Raw genomic sequence first — 14961 nt, forward strand, 5'->3', positions numbered from 1 at the left:
TACATTTTTAATATACTAAACGTACATTATTTTACAATATATAAAACATGGTCCATACTGCATGTATGGACCATGGTCCACACAATAATGATTGAACTAGGGATGGAATAGACCACGCCCTTTGTAGGGAATTATGACCTGACCTATTTGGGGCCTGACTTGTTTAGTAAAAAAGTCAAACTTAGGTCAATTTTAAAGCCTATTTAGTTAAATAGGCCCAGACCTATATGTAAAGGTTTGACCTACGAGCCTGCAGTCCGCTTGTGTATGTATATATATATATATATATATATATATATATATATATATATATATATATATATATATATATATATGGGTGCGAATCCAGTGAGACCCTATAAGGCTATAATGCATGAGATCATGAGATCTCATCACACCCATTAATTCATTGTTAATAGATGGTTAAGATTGAAAGAGAAATGTAAATTAATTAAGAATATATTTAAACTAGAAGGATAAACAAGTAATTGTAGTCATGTGTTTAAATTGGGTGAGAATCAAATTGAAAGCATTAGCTTGATATTAGGGACAATATAAGTGGCAACAACTAGTTATAACATGTGTACAGAGTTGTTGAAGAGAAAATGTGCGTAGAGTAGGCTGAATATGACATCAATTCAGAGCTTGCAAATGAATAGTCACAATACTGGTACGTGCAATTGTAATTTTTTTTTACTAATTCTTTACGGTGGTGTGTGCGAATAAGATCGATGGCGTGTGCATTTTGTATGGACTTGGTTCTATGCATTTTTTTTTTTTTTTTTTTTTTTTTTTTTTTTTTTTACAGGGCGTTTGGTTGGAGGGAATTTAAATTCCATTCCAATCAAATTTCAAAGGCTACTAAATTCCTTAGTTTGGTTGGAAGGAATTGCAATTCCACGAAATTGCAATTCCCTTATTTTCATGGAATTAAAATCGCATGTCCCCCTTGGGATTTTAATTCCATGGATCTTGGGAAGAAAAAAAGATAATGATGAGACAAAATTACCTCTCCCCCCCCCCCCCCCCCACCCCCACCATCTTTTAACCTAAAATTGATACCTGACAACAACAATGTGCATTTTGATCTTTATACTACTTATTCCCTTTTAATTCCAATGTATACCAAACATTGAAATTGTATTTCCCAGTAATTTTATTCTTGTAAACCAAACACTGGATTTTAATTTCCACTTTATTCCTAGTAATTCATCTCCCATGCAATTGCAATTCCTTTCCCACATAATTCTCTCATTCCAACCAAATGTCCCGCTAGGGTTTTCAAGATTATTAGTTGTTGTGTGCGTTAGTATACGTTGTGGGTTTGTTTTTGAGTAAAAGACTTAAATAGTGCAACTGTTTTTTTTTTTTTTTTTTCTGTCTTTCCGACATGTGACGTATTTTACGTTAGTATGTGCGTATATACATTTTGTATGGACTTGGTTCTATGCAATTTTTTTTTTAGGATTTTCAAGATAATTAGTTGGTGTGTGAGTTAGTATACGTTGTGGGTTTGTTTTTGAGAAAAAAACTTAAATAGTGCAATTGATTTTTTTTTTTTTTGTTTCCGACATGTGGCGTATATTACGTTAGTGTGTGCGTATATATGTTTTGGCGTGTGCAAATTGAATGGATGGGAGTTTTTTTTTTTTTTTTGAAGTTTTTAATTTTAAAACCCGAGATTAATATTTGGTGTGTGCGTGAATTCATGTTGGTGGGACATTTTTAAAGAAAAAGATTTTAAAATTGGAAGGGCTTGTTTTTTTATTTGTTAACAAGAGGTATATATAACGGTGGTGTGCACGCGTTAGGTATCTGGCGTGTGCATATTTACGAGTAGCATTCCTACTCTGGTCAAACTAGGCCACCATAATTGTCTGACGACACTAACGCGTTGTTTGCCTAACCAACTTTGACCGATCAAGAAGGATAACGTCAACCCATTTGCAACTTTTTTGTCCGAATGTGTACAGTGTGCACGGGTAAATCAACGTCACTCTATGTAGTAGTCGATAAATCTCAAAAAATAATTAAGAAGTCCATCTGTGATAGGCATGACTGAGAATGTGTTAGGCAAAAATTGGACATAACTTTTATAGTAGATGAATTATATTTCACCCACTTAGAGCAACCACACTAGCAGGTTTTTGTTGATTTTTTGTGGAGCCCACTATAGTGTGGGTGAAAGAAAAGAATGAGAGAGAAGCATTTTTTTTCCTGCAAGAGAAGAGTTTTTTGTGAGCCCCTATGAGAGAGAAGAATGAAAAGAATTATCGCAGGCTCAAGCGTTTCACGCACAACATGTGCACAGACTGCACACGCTCGATCGCTGGCGCGTTAAGGGGTAAGATTTTCAGTCAATCAAAGTTGGCATAATTAGTACTCTATTTTATTCTTATTAAATTAAATAACTAGTTCTTTTACGCGCTTTGCGCAAATGAGATAATACCCAATAATTATTTTTAAATAAGTATTTCAAAGTATATTAATGCATATTATATAAGAGATGTTCATGCATAGGTAATAAATGTTGAATTTGTTTATTTAAATCAGTAATTCAAAATATATAAATGCAAGATAATATATGAGATGTTGATTATAATTGACACTAAAATAAATGTTTGCAACTTTGTCTAAATACTTAGTCTAAAAATAATAGTTTAAATAAATATTACTTTTAATTTAAAATTTTCTAATTCTTCTTAATTCTTTTTTGAGTAGTATTGTCATTGACTTCATCTTCAGTGCACATTCAGTAGATTTTGTTGTTCGACTCCAAACAGATCTGTTGGAACATGGCGCTCATTTGATATGATCGAGTTGAGAATTATGGTGCAGTGCAATTTAATAAGAAGAGGGATCAAATTTTCTATGGAAAAAGTGAGGCTAAAATAGCTCATTATTATATTATATGCCCATCATGTGCAGAGCTGAAATTGATTAATTTAATACTTAATTTTGTTGGGGCAATTTCTTTCCGGCATCAGCGCGTAGTGGGGATAATAATTACTCCGTAATATAAATCAATTTCCATCTCTCAGCTCGTCATGTGATTAAGGCAGCGCAAGTGAAAAATATTTGTTGTCCCCAAGCAAAAATATTATTTGAGAAGTAAATTAAAATGAAAATTTCAAAACTCATAATATATCATGAACAACAATTTAAAACATCTTGCAATTAATAAGTTAGCACCCCTGTCTGAAAATTGAGAGAACTAAATAAGTAAGCACTCACAGGATAACATTTATGCATCCATGACGAGAATTCTCTCCCGTTAGAGGCGATTCTTTCCTTGCGTTTGCTTAGCTATTTTTGGTATCTTTCCCGCGCCTGCCCTAGCCGTTACGGCAGGCTACGGCGGAACGCTGGCCATGCAGGCGCCGCCGGTGGCCGCTAACCCTCCGCCTCTGGATCAAGAGATGGATACGGAACCAGCGCAGCATACCCACAAGAAGGCCTGTACGACGAAACGTTCCTTTGCAGATACGCTTGGTCCTCCGTCAACTCTCGAAGGGGATGATCCACCTTCGACTGACATCAACGACTGGGCGTTTGAAGATCCAGTTCTCGAACCGGATGGGGACATGGACACGACACCGCGAGAGGATGGGATCCCAAGAGTTTACATCCCTTTGGAAGTTAGAAAAGAGTTGTGTCATAGATGGAAGCTTGCCTTAATCATCAAATTTCTGGGCAAGAACATCAGTAATCACGTGCTCAACAATAAGTTGCTGACGATGTGGAATTTACAGGGTAAGTTCGAGTTGATAGAGCTTGGCTATGGCTGCTTCATTGTCCGTTTTGAGAACAGGCGTGACTACCTGCATGTTCTTTTAAGTGGCCCTTGGAAAATCTTTGATAACTATCTTGTTACTCAAAGATGGGAGCCTCAGTTCAATCCTGCCACGGCCAAGCTTTCAAAAATGGCTGTCTGGGTGAGAATGCCGAACCTTTTCCCGGAATACTTCAGGGATGACATTATTAAGAAGATCCTAGAAAGTGTGGGAAAACCGCTAAAACTTGATAGAACTACCATTGCTGTGACCAAAGGTCGTTTTGCGAGAGCAGCGGTCGAAATCGACCTTGATAAACCTCTGGTCTCGGAGATATGGGTGAATGATCGACTTCAGGTGGTGGAGTACGAAGGCTTTCATGTTGTTTGTTTCGACTGTGGCTTGGTTGGTCATCGAGAACAATCTTGTCCGCTAAAAACGACCAATGTTAGTCCTCCCTCCAATGCAATGGATCTTAATGAAACTCCGGCCATGGAAAAGGATCCAGATATTGACCCCATGCCGGAACCGCAGGCTACACAGGTGACTGAATCAAGAGCCAAATATGGTGAGTGGATGCTTGTTACCCGGAAACGCAAAGGTGTTGCTGCTAAAAAAAATCAACGCAAACAAAAACAAAACAATCCTCCTCCCCGTGCCCATTCCAAACAAAGCTCTGGGAATCATCTTCGATCGCGTTCTGGCTTGGATGGTCCGGGAGCTAGTAGCAATCGTTCGGCAAACAGAAAAACCCAGAGTGGAGTTCCTGGAGAGAACTCCAAAGGTAAGTCTTCGATCCCTGCCTCGCCACCTCTGGCTCCTTCCATGCAAGGAGCTACGCCATTACCTGAACAACCTACTGCTACGGCTAGGTCCAAGGCTCCTGTACAGCGGCATACCAGCCTTTCTAATGGGGGGGCGTGGTGGCTCCCCTTCGGCTCGTAGAGGTGCTAGCAGAGGTACAGGTAGAGGAGGTTGGTCCCAAAGGGTTTCTGAAGGTTATAATTAAGTCCTCTTTGCTCCTGGTAATGCAAGGGATCATGAAGGGGTGAACTCGGTGTTTCATTTTGGTAGCTTTGTTAATACCCCCCTGATAGTGTTCTGGGGGGTTTGGCTGTTGACCAGACAGCCCCTCTATCTCGTTCCACGCCCGGGGAAGGCGGTTCTCAAACTTCCCCCCTTGCGGGTGTTTCCCAATGATTGTCATCTCTTGGAACTGCAGGGGCGTCGTTAACGGTCGGGCACGAAAGCACGTAAAAGAGCTCTTGACCTCGTCCAGAGCGGACGCCCTATGCCTCCTCGAGATCCGGTCCTCCAAAGTGGAGGGCATGGTGAACATGGCTAGTAACTTAGGGTACACTAATCATTTTTTGGTTGAGCCCATGGGTTTTGCAGGTGGTTTGCTCCTCTTCTGGAAACAAGGGCAAATTGACATTGAGATCATCAGGCACTCTTCTCAGGCCATCCATACAAAGGTTAACAATAGACCGGATAGCTGTTATATCACCTTTGCCTATGTTAGGCCTAATCTTATGGCAAAAAGTAGGTTCTGGGAGGATTGTAAGCAGTTTAGCACCTCTATTCAAGGCTCTTGGGTTCTTCTCGGCGATCTTAATGATATAGCCGCTGTGGATGAACAATGGGGCAGTGAGAATACTAGTAACTTAGCCATGCATAAGTTTGGTGATGCTTTCAGTGGCTGTGGGCTGCTTGACCCCGGATCAGTAGGAGCCAAGTTTACTTGGTGCCGCCTAGCGGGGAACCGGGTTACCCAGTTGCGTCGTCTCGACAGAGTTCTTTGGAATATGAGTGCCTAGATGGCCTTTCCTGAGGCCAAGGTTGTTGTGCTTCCAAGACTCCATTCTGACCACAATCCCATTCTCTTCATGGAAGAAGCGGGGTCCCCGCCGGATAGGAACCTTCGTCCGTTTCGGTTCGAAGCTGCTTGGCTTAGTAGAAACGACTATGGGTTGATTTGGAAAAACGCCACGAACTCGGAGGACCATGACATTGATGTCATTATTAATAAAATTACTGAACAGAGCAAGACTTGGAACCATGAGGTGTTTGGGAATATTTTTAAACGCAAACGTATCCTAGAGGCCAGAATACAGGGCATCCAAACCAATACCAATTATGCTACCTCGGGAGGTCTTCAAGCACTAGAAAAAAAGCTAACTTCGGAACTCAATCAGGTATTGGATCAGGAGGAGGCTCTTTGGTTCCAGAAATCCAGGGCTATTTGGATAAAAGACGGGGACAGAAATACTCGTTTCTACCACAACACCGCTGTAATTAGGAGGAATAAAAACAGGATCAGGTTTCTCAAGGTGCAAGGTAATTGGACGGATGATCCTTCTATCCTATCTAACCATATCACCTCGTTTTTTTCGTCTCTTTTTAACAGGATGGACCGACGAGATGGGTCAGAAATGATAAATATTCCGGAGTCCCACAAGATCTCGAGGCACCAGGCCAATCAGTTAATCCGAAGAGCCTCTATGGAAGAAGTCAAAAAAGCTGTCTTTGGAATGAAGAAATTTGGTAGCCCGGGGCCAGATGGTATACCGGCGGCCTTCTATCAAAATTTTTGGGAGGAGATTGGCCCGGCCCTAACTGGGCTAGTTAATCAAGTGCTGTCAAGTAGTAAGGTTCCGACGTCTCTTCTTTGGGCTTTTATTACTCTCATCCCGAAAAAAGACACCCCGGAGACGGCAGCTGACTTTAGGCCCATCACCCTTCTGAATGTGGCCTTCAAAGTGGTGTCTAAAGTTCTTGTCAACCGTATGAGACCCATTATGTGTCGTCTGATTGGTCCTCATCAAAATAGCTTTCTCCCTGGGCGTTCTACTTTAGATAATGTGATCCTTACTCAAGAAGTGGTTCATACGATGAATAAGAAGCAAGGCAGGAAAGGCCTTATGGTTTTCAAAATTGATCTCCAAAAAGCCTATGATAGTGTTGACTGGACCTTCCTCGAGGAAACTCTTGATGGGTTTGGCTTCCCAAGACGGATTACCCAACTCATCCTTTTTTTCCCTAAAAGAAAGTGACATTGCCATCCTTTGGAACGGAGGTCGTCTGCCTTCCTTAGCCCCGGGACGTGGGCTCCGTCAAGGTGATCCGCTAGCTCCTTACCTCTTTAATCTCGTCATGGAAAGGCTGGCCTTTGAAATCCAGAAGAATGTATCCTCGGGAAGATGGAATCCCATAGCTGTTTCAAGAGGCGGGATTGGTATTTCCCACCTTTTCTTTGCGGACGACCTTATGCTCTACGGGGAGGCGTCAGCAAATCAGGCAAAAATCATGATGGATTGTCTCAACAGATTTAGCAACTCCTCCGGTTTAAAGGTAAATCTCTCAAAATCCCAAATCTTTTGCTCTCCTAACACTAGTGCAGGTACCAAACGAGCAATTGGAGAGTGTACGGGCATCCCAGTCACTGCCCAGCTAGGCACCTACCTCGGCATCCCTATTCTTCATAAAAGGGTCTCAAAAAATACTTTCACGGCCATCATTGACAAAATGAGAAAGAAGCTTGCAAATTGGAAAACTAGCGCCCTTAGCATGGCGGGCAGAAGAGTTTTGGTCCAAGCTTCCCTGGCCACGACTCCAACTTACATCATGCAATCCATGGCCTTACCGGTAAGTACATGTAAAAGTATTGATAAGATCTGCAGGAATTTCTTGTGGGGGCACTCGGAGGACACAAGGAAAATCCACTCGGTCAATTGGGCGGATATTTGTACCCCGAGAGACATGGGGGGCTTGGGCCTTAGACGAGCTCAAGACTTCAACAATGTGTTTCTTACTAAACTAGCGTGGCAAACGGTGACCAAACAGGATAAGCTTTGGGTCCAGGTTATGAAACAAAAATATTTAAAGGGCGGTGATTTCTTTTCGGCGCCTACCACAAATAATTGTTCGTGGGGTTGGAGAAGCATTATTAAGGGACGTCATATCCTTCAACAAGGCATTAAATGGAAGGTGGGCAATGGGGACACCCTGAATTTTTGGCACGATCATTGGGTTGGCGACGCACCTCTTGCTTCCCTCCCTAACATCGCGGTCCCTCCTAACGAGTTGCAGCCAAAAGTCAACCACTTTATCTCGGCCAACAGGTCCTGGAAGACAGATGAGCTTATGAATATTTTGCCCGTTAATGTCGTGGATTACATACGGGCGGTTCCCATTAGTATTAATAGTGGGCAACAAGATGTGCTGACATGGCCTCACTCAGGTACGGGCTTGTTTTCTGTTAAATCTGCGTATTCTTTGATTGCAGGGGACCCTAATGAGGTTTCTGACCAAGGCTGGATGTGGAATCTTAAATGCATGGAGAAAATAAAAATTTTCCTTTGGAAAATTGTTAACAATGGTCTCATGGTCAACGTCGAAAGAAAACACCGAGGCGTAATAGATGATGATTTCTGTCCGAACTGTGGGAGAGACCAAGAGACTCTTGACCACCTGATGCGGAGATGCGAGATGGCGACAAGCTGCTGGGATCTCTGTTATGCTCCGGACCATTTCAATGCAAGCTCCAACAGACCTCTGGCGGATTGGATAAGAAGTAACTGCTCCTCGCCACTGGCATCTATCAGGCACAGTAACTGGAGCTTTCTGTTCCCTCACATTCTATGGAACCTATGGAGAGCGAGGAACGACCTTGTGTTCAACCAGGTTACTACTCCTGTTGATGTAATATGGAGACGGGCTGCCAGGCAAACAGAAGAAGCACAGCGCCATCTTCTTAAACATGGGGGGGCGATGACGGGAAGGCAGACTTGGGTTTTCTGGTCTCCACCGCCGCTGGGCAGATTTAAACTCAACACTGACGGCTCCAAGAGGATAAACTCGGGCATGGCCAGCGCGGGGGGTGTTCTCCGCGATCATCTCGGCAATTGGACCATGGGGTTTACGGCTAAAATCGGCATTACATCCAGCTTCATTGCGGAACTCTGGGGTCTCCGGGAGGGGCTTATCATGCCTAAAAACAATGGAGTCTTGAGGCTAATTGCGGAATCTGATTCAGAAGCTTTGGTGCATGCCATTCACAATGTTTCGGGATCCAGTTCGGAAGCTGATACGTTGGTTATGGATTGCAAGAGCTTGATGGAAGGATTCCATGAGTGTGATCTCCGGCATGTCCTCCGTGAAGGCAATCAATGTGCGGACTTCCTTGCCAATATGGGTCATAATAGTCCGTGGGTGACAACGCAGTTGGATCGTCCTCCTAATGGGATGAGCTCCCTTCTGGCTCGTGATAGCAACAGTGTTGCTACTAGAAGGCTTGCGTAATTCTGGGGCTTCCTTTCTGCTCCTCTTTTCTTCACCAAAAAAAAAAAAAGTAAGCACTCACAGGAATATCACTCATCACTCAAGTATTTGATGGGTATAAATTTCACTCAACTTCATTCTTATAAAATTGCTCTACCATAGGCTTGCATATCTTCTCAATCACCACTACAAGAGTCATGCATGACACAAATCATAAGGACTTTTCATAGGTTGTAATGGGGTTAGGGTTAAGGTAGAGAATTTTTTAGGAAAGTAACTTAAGAAAAAGCTTCAAACTAGAGGAGCAAATAAATACAAAAAATCCAACACCATCAATTTCAATTAAAAAACACATCCTATTGAGACTCCAACATGACTATCATTCTCAAAAGTACAGAATGCTTCCTTAGTATCACCAGAATTTCCCATCGCTTCATTTATTTAGGAATAGCTTCAACTCAAAACTAATTGCTGAATCTTTCTCATTTTTCTCATAAATTTTCAGCAGCATTTTTTTTTTTTTTTTGAAATCATGAACTGCCTTTATTTCCTCTTTTCATAGGAGGCCAAAACCAAATTGGCAATGAAGATACAACCCACCCCACTCTTAATCATATTAACAAAACAAATGGTCTCCCCCACACTTATTCTTCACAAACTCACGTAGATTACAAAAACAATCCAAAATTTGCTCCACTAGTTATTCAGCTGGGTGAAGGCACTCTTTTTAGATATAAGAGGCTTGTAATGTGGTTCAAAATAAAGAAAAGAATGGCCATAAAGCTCAAAGTGGTTAACAAGGGGAAATAATTAAATCATAGGACAAATCGGTTATTTGGCTAGTGAGACTCAAAATCAAATAATGGCCTTAATCACACTTGAATCATGCACGGTCTAATTAGCTTTAAAAGAGAATCAAGTCAAGTTCTAGAGAAACAAAATTATGAAAGAAATCACACAATAGAAAGAAAATAAGACCGAAGTGTCAGTCAATGGCTCAAAACACTCACAGATTTATTGCTTACTTAATATAGCCACTACATATCGAACAGGAAATGCTAACAAACTAATCACAATTTGCCAAACTATTTATTCAATCATGTTATGCATTCCAAGAACGGAAAAAAATATAATATTTTTTCAAAATAATACTTATTTAACATAAAATACTAGTAAAATACGTGTGAAAATTCTGAAATAAGAAAAACAAATAATAATTTTTTTTTTGACATAAGCAAACAAATAATAAAAAATCCCCTCCCCGGGAACAGCGCCAAAATTTGGCGAGCTGTCGTAGGCTCCCAAATTAAAACCTTATAAACGTAGTAGCGGGAGTAAGGATCGATCCCACGAGGAGTAACTAGTTTAACTTTTGTGCTTAAGGAAATGATGTGGGGTTTAGAATATAACGAGAATAAAGATTAAATAAAAGAGAATTTAAATAAACAAAAGATTTAAATGAACGAATAAAGCAATGAAAATAATATATTGGAAACACTTATAATAGAAAATCTTGGTTAGTAAAGATTCACCACCGGAATTTACACCGATCATTGATTCAAAAAGTAATTAATATGCAGTTGAATATTTGCCGTGAAATTATTTCATTTCCGTTTTCCCTTAGTTATAGGTAACTAAAGCACACGCGGTTTAATTACCCCTAACTCCTAAATAATCTAAGACAAACGCTATAGATTTAATTTAACAGCAGCAATAGGAACTAGGAAAACCGACAAACTAAATAATACAAGCACAAGCGGTTGCATTTAATTTAGTAAAATATTCTACCCGAGACCAATTATCACTAAGCCGTCAATAATTAACCTCAGTTGCTACTGAATATTAGAATAATTTGTAGCACAACATTAACTAATATAGCAAATAATTATATCAAATAAATAAAAAACTAGTAGGCCTCATAGCAATTAAATAATAAAACTATTCAAATAAATTAGAAGAATATTTAATACCCAATTGCATAAAAAACATATATAACAAAAATAATTAAATAATCTTACAGCATAATCAATTCCGGGGCTTCAATTCACTAAACCAAGCTAACAAAATTAGCCACGAATGAATATTGATAACAACTTTAAAAAATAATCGAAAGAAAAAGAATGAACGATTTAACAAAGAAAACATTGCCACTATTTATACAGGTCACGAATCATCGTCCACCATTCATTTTCCCCTTTTTTTGCGCCATGATGAGGTCTTCGGACAACTGCACGCCCTTTCCTTCTTTTTTGCCCTTGAGGCCTAAAAGATGTCTTCACGCCACAAAAAAAGAAGACAACATAAATATATGTTTCATGGGTTGTTTTCATGCTTTGGAATTTAAAATGAATGTGGGCCATCAACATTTACAATAATGCTATAATATATATAACATACTTAGTAGATTGATGAAGCGGCTTCTCTAAGAAATTCTTTTATATATATATATATATATATATATATATATATATATATATATATATAGAGGCGGGTTCAGGTGCGGCAGTGTCTTACGGTGCGGTTATTTCTTACGGTGCGGCAACACCGATAGTTCACCAAATATGCACCATCCACGTTAGGAAATACACCACACAAAACAGAGTAAACAGAGCCCTGCATCACCAAACACACACCATTAGGTGTGAGTAAAAACACCATACACTGTTCGGAAATACATCATTGGGGGTGGTGAGTTATATGGTGTGTTTTTTTGAGTCTGTGGTGTATTTTGTGATGTTTTATTACATTTCATTGGGGTGTGTTTTTATTACACTGTTGGTGCATATTGTTAACACTGTTGGTGTATTCTGAAATTTGACCGCACCGTAAGACCCCGCCGCATATGAGCGCTCTTATATATATATATATATATATATATATATATATATATATATATATATATATGTATTTATATATTAAATATTATATATATTATATATTATATATATTATATTATATATCTATACTATATATAATAACAAAATTCTAGAATTTTAACTTCCCGCCCAATTCCTAAAAAATCTCTCTTCCTAATAAAATATATTGATTTCTACTTTCTCATTGGTACAATAATTCTGGGTAAATATTCTATTCTAAAATTTTAAAATAGTGTAATACAATTCTCTTTGCACATCTATACTATATAGAATAACAAAATCGAAATTTAACTTCCCGCCCAATTACTAAAAAATCTCTCTTCCCCAATAAAATATATTGATTTCTACTTTCCCATTCGTACAATAATTCTGGATAAATATTCTATTTTAAAATTTTAAAATAGTGTAATACAATTCTCTACCTTCCTTCTCATCACATCCTTCCTTTGAGATGTTTACTTTTATCAATACTGGAAACAATAAATTAAGTTAATAAAAAAAAAGTAGGTGAACACGCATTTATATAGGTAAGGAAATATGAGATAAAGAAAATTGAGAGAAAGCATGCACATAATTATTGATTGCAAAGAATTTAAATAGCATGAAATGTGAAACAATCAGAGATATAATATAATGGAGGCAGGGATAGAAAGAGACCCGAATATATTTAGAACGAACAAGGAGGGCTTCATTTCCATAGTTTCGCTGCTCATCTTGAATACGCTTTGCAGAAGTCAAAAGGGAATCTCAACAGTTATTTAATTGAATCAATTCAAGTGTGGTAATATCGGCAAACGCAATAGGGATCTCTGGCAAGTGAAGGCAATCATGTAACTCTAAATGTTCAAGCACAGGGAAATGATCACCCACAACATTCCAATTTACCAAACATAAGCTTTCAATTACCAACCTTTTCAATTGACGGAACCCTCCCTCACATGGCTCCCACTCTTCGCCTTTACAAGAATCTACCAATTTTAGAACTTCTAGATTTGACAACATACCAATAAGCCTCATATCACTCCATGGCAACCTAGTCTCAAACAATTTGAGCTTCTTAAGATTTGGTAGAAAACTAGTTGCCCATGGGATGCCACTACTAGAAAGTTCGAGATGCCACATTTTGATGCTTAGTTTCTCCAGCTGCCCCAAGTGCACAAAATTATAGAAACCATCTGAAATTTCATTTTCAAAATCCTCTAGACCTTTAATTCCCAATTTTTTAAAATTTGGAATCCTTCTAAAAAGATCCTCTGTACAACACTCCGGATGCAACCAAGATATAGTCTCTATGTTTCTATGAACAACCTCTGAAGCCTCTAATGTAAAAGGATTTATGTCCACATAAAAATTCCTTAACAATGGCATTTTCCAAATTCGAGATGCCTCACGGGAATCCAATATAACACCACATCCACGGACAATAAAACTTTGCATATTCCAATGCTCAAAGAACTTTAGTTTAAGAGGGCCTACTTTTTCACTTAGGGACAAAGCTAAGTATCTCAAGTGAACAAGATTTGCCATATATAGCATCTTATCTCCAATGTTCCAGATTCCAAGCTTCATGTCTACTACTCTTAATAGTTTGAAGTGACAAAGCACCTTAATCCTGAAATCAATATGATCAACAGAGTGTAAGGAATGGAATTTGTCAAAGCACTTAGATCCAACTGGAATATAGTAACATCTAGGATTAATACTTATCCAAGGACAAGCTTTTGAAAACAAGTGATGTGATTTCCTCTTGTAAAATGGAAGTTTTACTAGTCCAACATAAGCACCATGATAATCATTTCCAATGACATTCAAGAGATTTTCACATCGAGCTTCTCTTAAGCATAAGTCTTGCAAAAGATTATGCATCCTAATTGTCTTGATTTTGCCATTATAACTCTGTTTACCAACTAGAACAAGACTTCTATCAACAAGATCTTGCAAGCATTCCGTGGCCACTTCCTCCATATTCTTATTGTCCAATGCCCCAAAAAATCCCTCTGCTGCCCACAACTTAACTAACTTCTTTACCGGGATTTCATAATCTTCTGGAAAAACCCCAAAATATAGAAAGCAAGCTTTAGAGGGGTGTGGTAATTGGTTGTAACTCAAAGATAGTACACTTGAACATGCTTCAATAGAATCACCAATTACACCTTCTGCAACATTCTTCCACTTTTCCACCTTCTCCTCTGTCTTGGAGAGAAGACTAGCTACTAAAGTAATAGCTAGAGGTAATCCTTTACATTTCTTCACTATGTCTCTACCAATTTGCTTAAACACCGAAAGAAATTCTGTTTTACCAAACACATTGCAGTAGAGATTCCAACTTTCATTGGCATCTAAGAAAGGCATGTTAATGATAGAGTTACCTGAAGTAGCAGCATATTCAGCCACCTCTCTCAGCCGAGAAGTCAATAGTATACGGCTTCTATTATTATCATCTGGAAAGCACCTTTGCACACTATCCCAAGCTTCTATGCTCCATATATCATCTATCACTATCAAGTATCTCTGATCCTTCAAGTGTTTACGCAGGCTTTCTGCTAATTGGGCTTGGTCATTACTGCTTTCTTCATCACTTGTTGCACTAACACAACCAATAAGGCATTTGAGCATTTGCACCACGGTATACTCTTGGGATACAGTAACCCATGCTTGCTTGTAAAAATAAGATGTAATTGATGGATCCTTGTAGACTTCCCCAGCTAAAGTGGTCTTGCCTATTCCACCCATGCCAACGATTGATACAACTTGGAGCTGCTCAGCTGATTGTTGCGTGAGCTTATCCAATACCAGCTTGAATTCTTTGTCGCATCCAACCATTCTATTGTCAAACTTTGAAGCGTTTTTGGAAAATTTACTCACAGTAATATTATTCTCGCGTTCTGGATCAGCAGGCTGCGATGATGTTGAACCAAGGAGTAGTCCACTTCGTCGCATCCTTTCACCTTGTGATGGACCCTTTGCACTAATTTTAATCAACTTCTTCTTGAGATAATCAGTCTGTTTTACTGCTTGATTGAAGATTCCAC

The 14961-nt window shown here is 39.2% G+C and overlaps 2 protein-coding genes across 3 annotated transcripts in view; both read right to left on the minus strand.

Moving 5' to 3' along the window:
- LOC109150892 (putative late blight resistance protein homolog R1B-16) overlaps positions 1-14848 on the minus strand; it is a 23006-nt gene extending 8158 nt beyond the window's left edge. Inside the window, exons 1-2 of one of the 2 annotated variants that reach the window (XM_019298888.1) lie at positions 14795-14848; positions 1998-2009 (exon numbers count right to left, since the gene is read on the minus strand). The gene's annotated coding sequence lies outside the window, so the exon portion shown is untranslated. The remainder of the gene's footprint in view (positions 1-1997; positions 2010-14794) is intronic. The other variant, XM_019298890.1, reaches the window with a different exon arrangement.
- The window catches only part of LOC109150800 (putative late blight resistance protein homolog R1B-16), a 2601-nt gene continuing 316 nt past the window's right edge, over positions 12677-14961 (minus strand). The window contains exon 1 of the mRNA XM_019298776.1: positions 12677-14961. This exon is cut by the window's right edge and continues 316 nt beyond it. Coding sequence (XP_019154321.1) covers positions 12677-14961 — 2285 coding nt within the window.

This window comes from Ipomoea nil, unplaced genomic scaffold, assembly GCF_001879475.1.
Source record: "Ipomoea nil cultivar Tokyo-kokei standard unplaced genomic scaffold, Asagao_1.1 scaffold2280, whole genome shotgun sequence".
Classification (NCBI taxonomy): Eukaryota; Viridiplantae; Streptophyta; class Magnoliopsida; order Solanales; family Convolvulaceae; genus Ipomoea; species Ipomoea nil.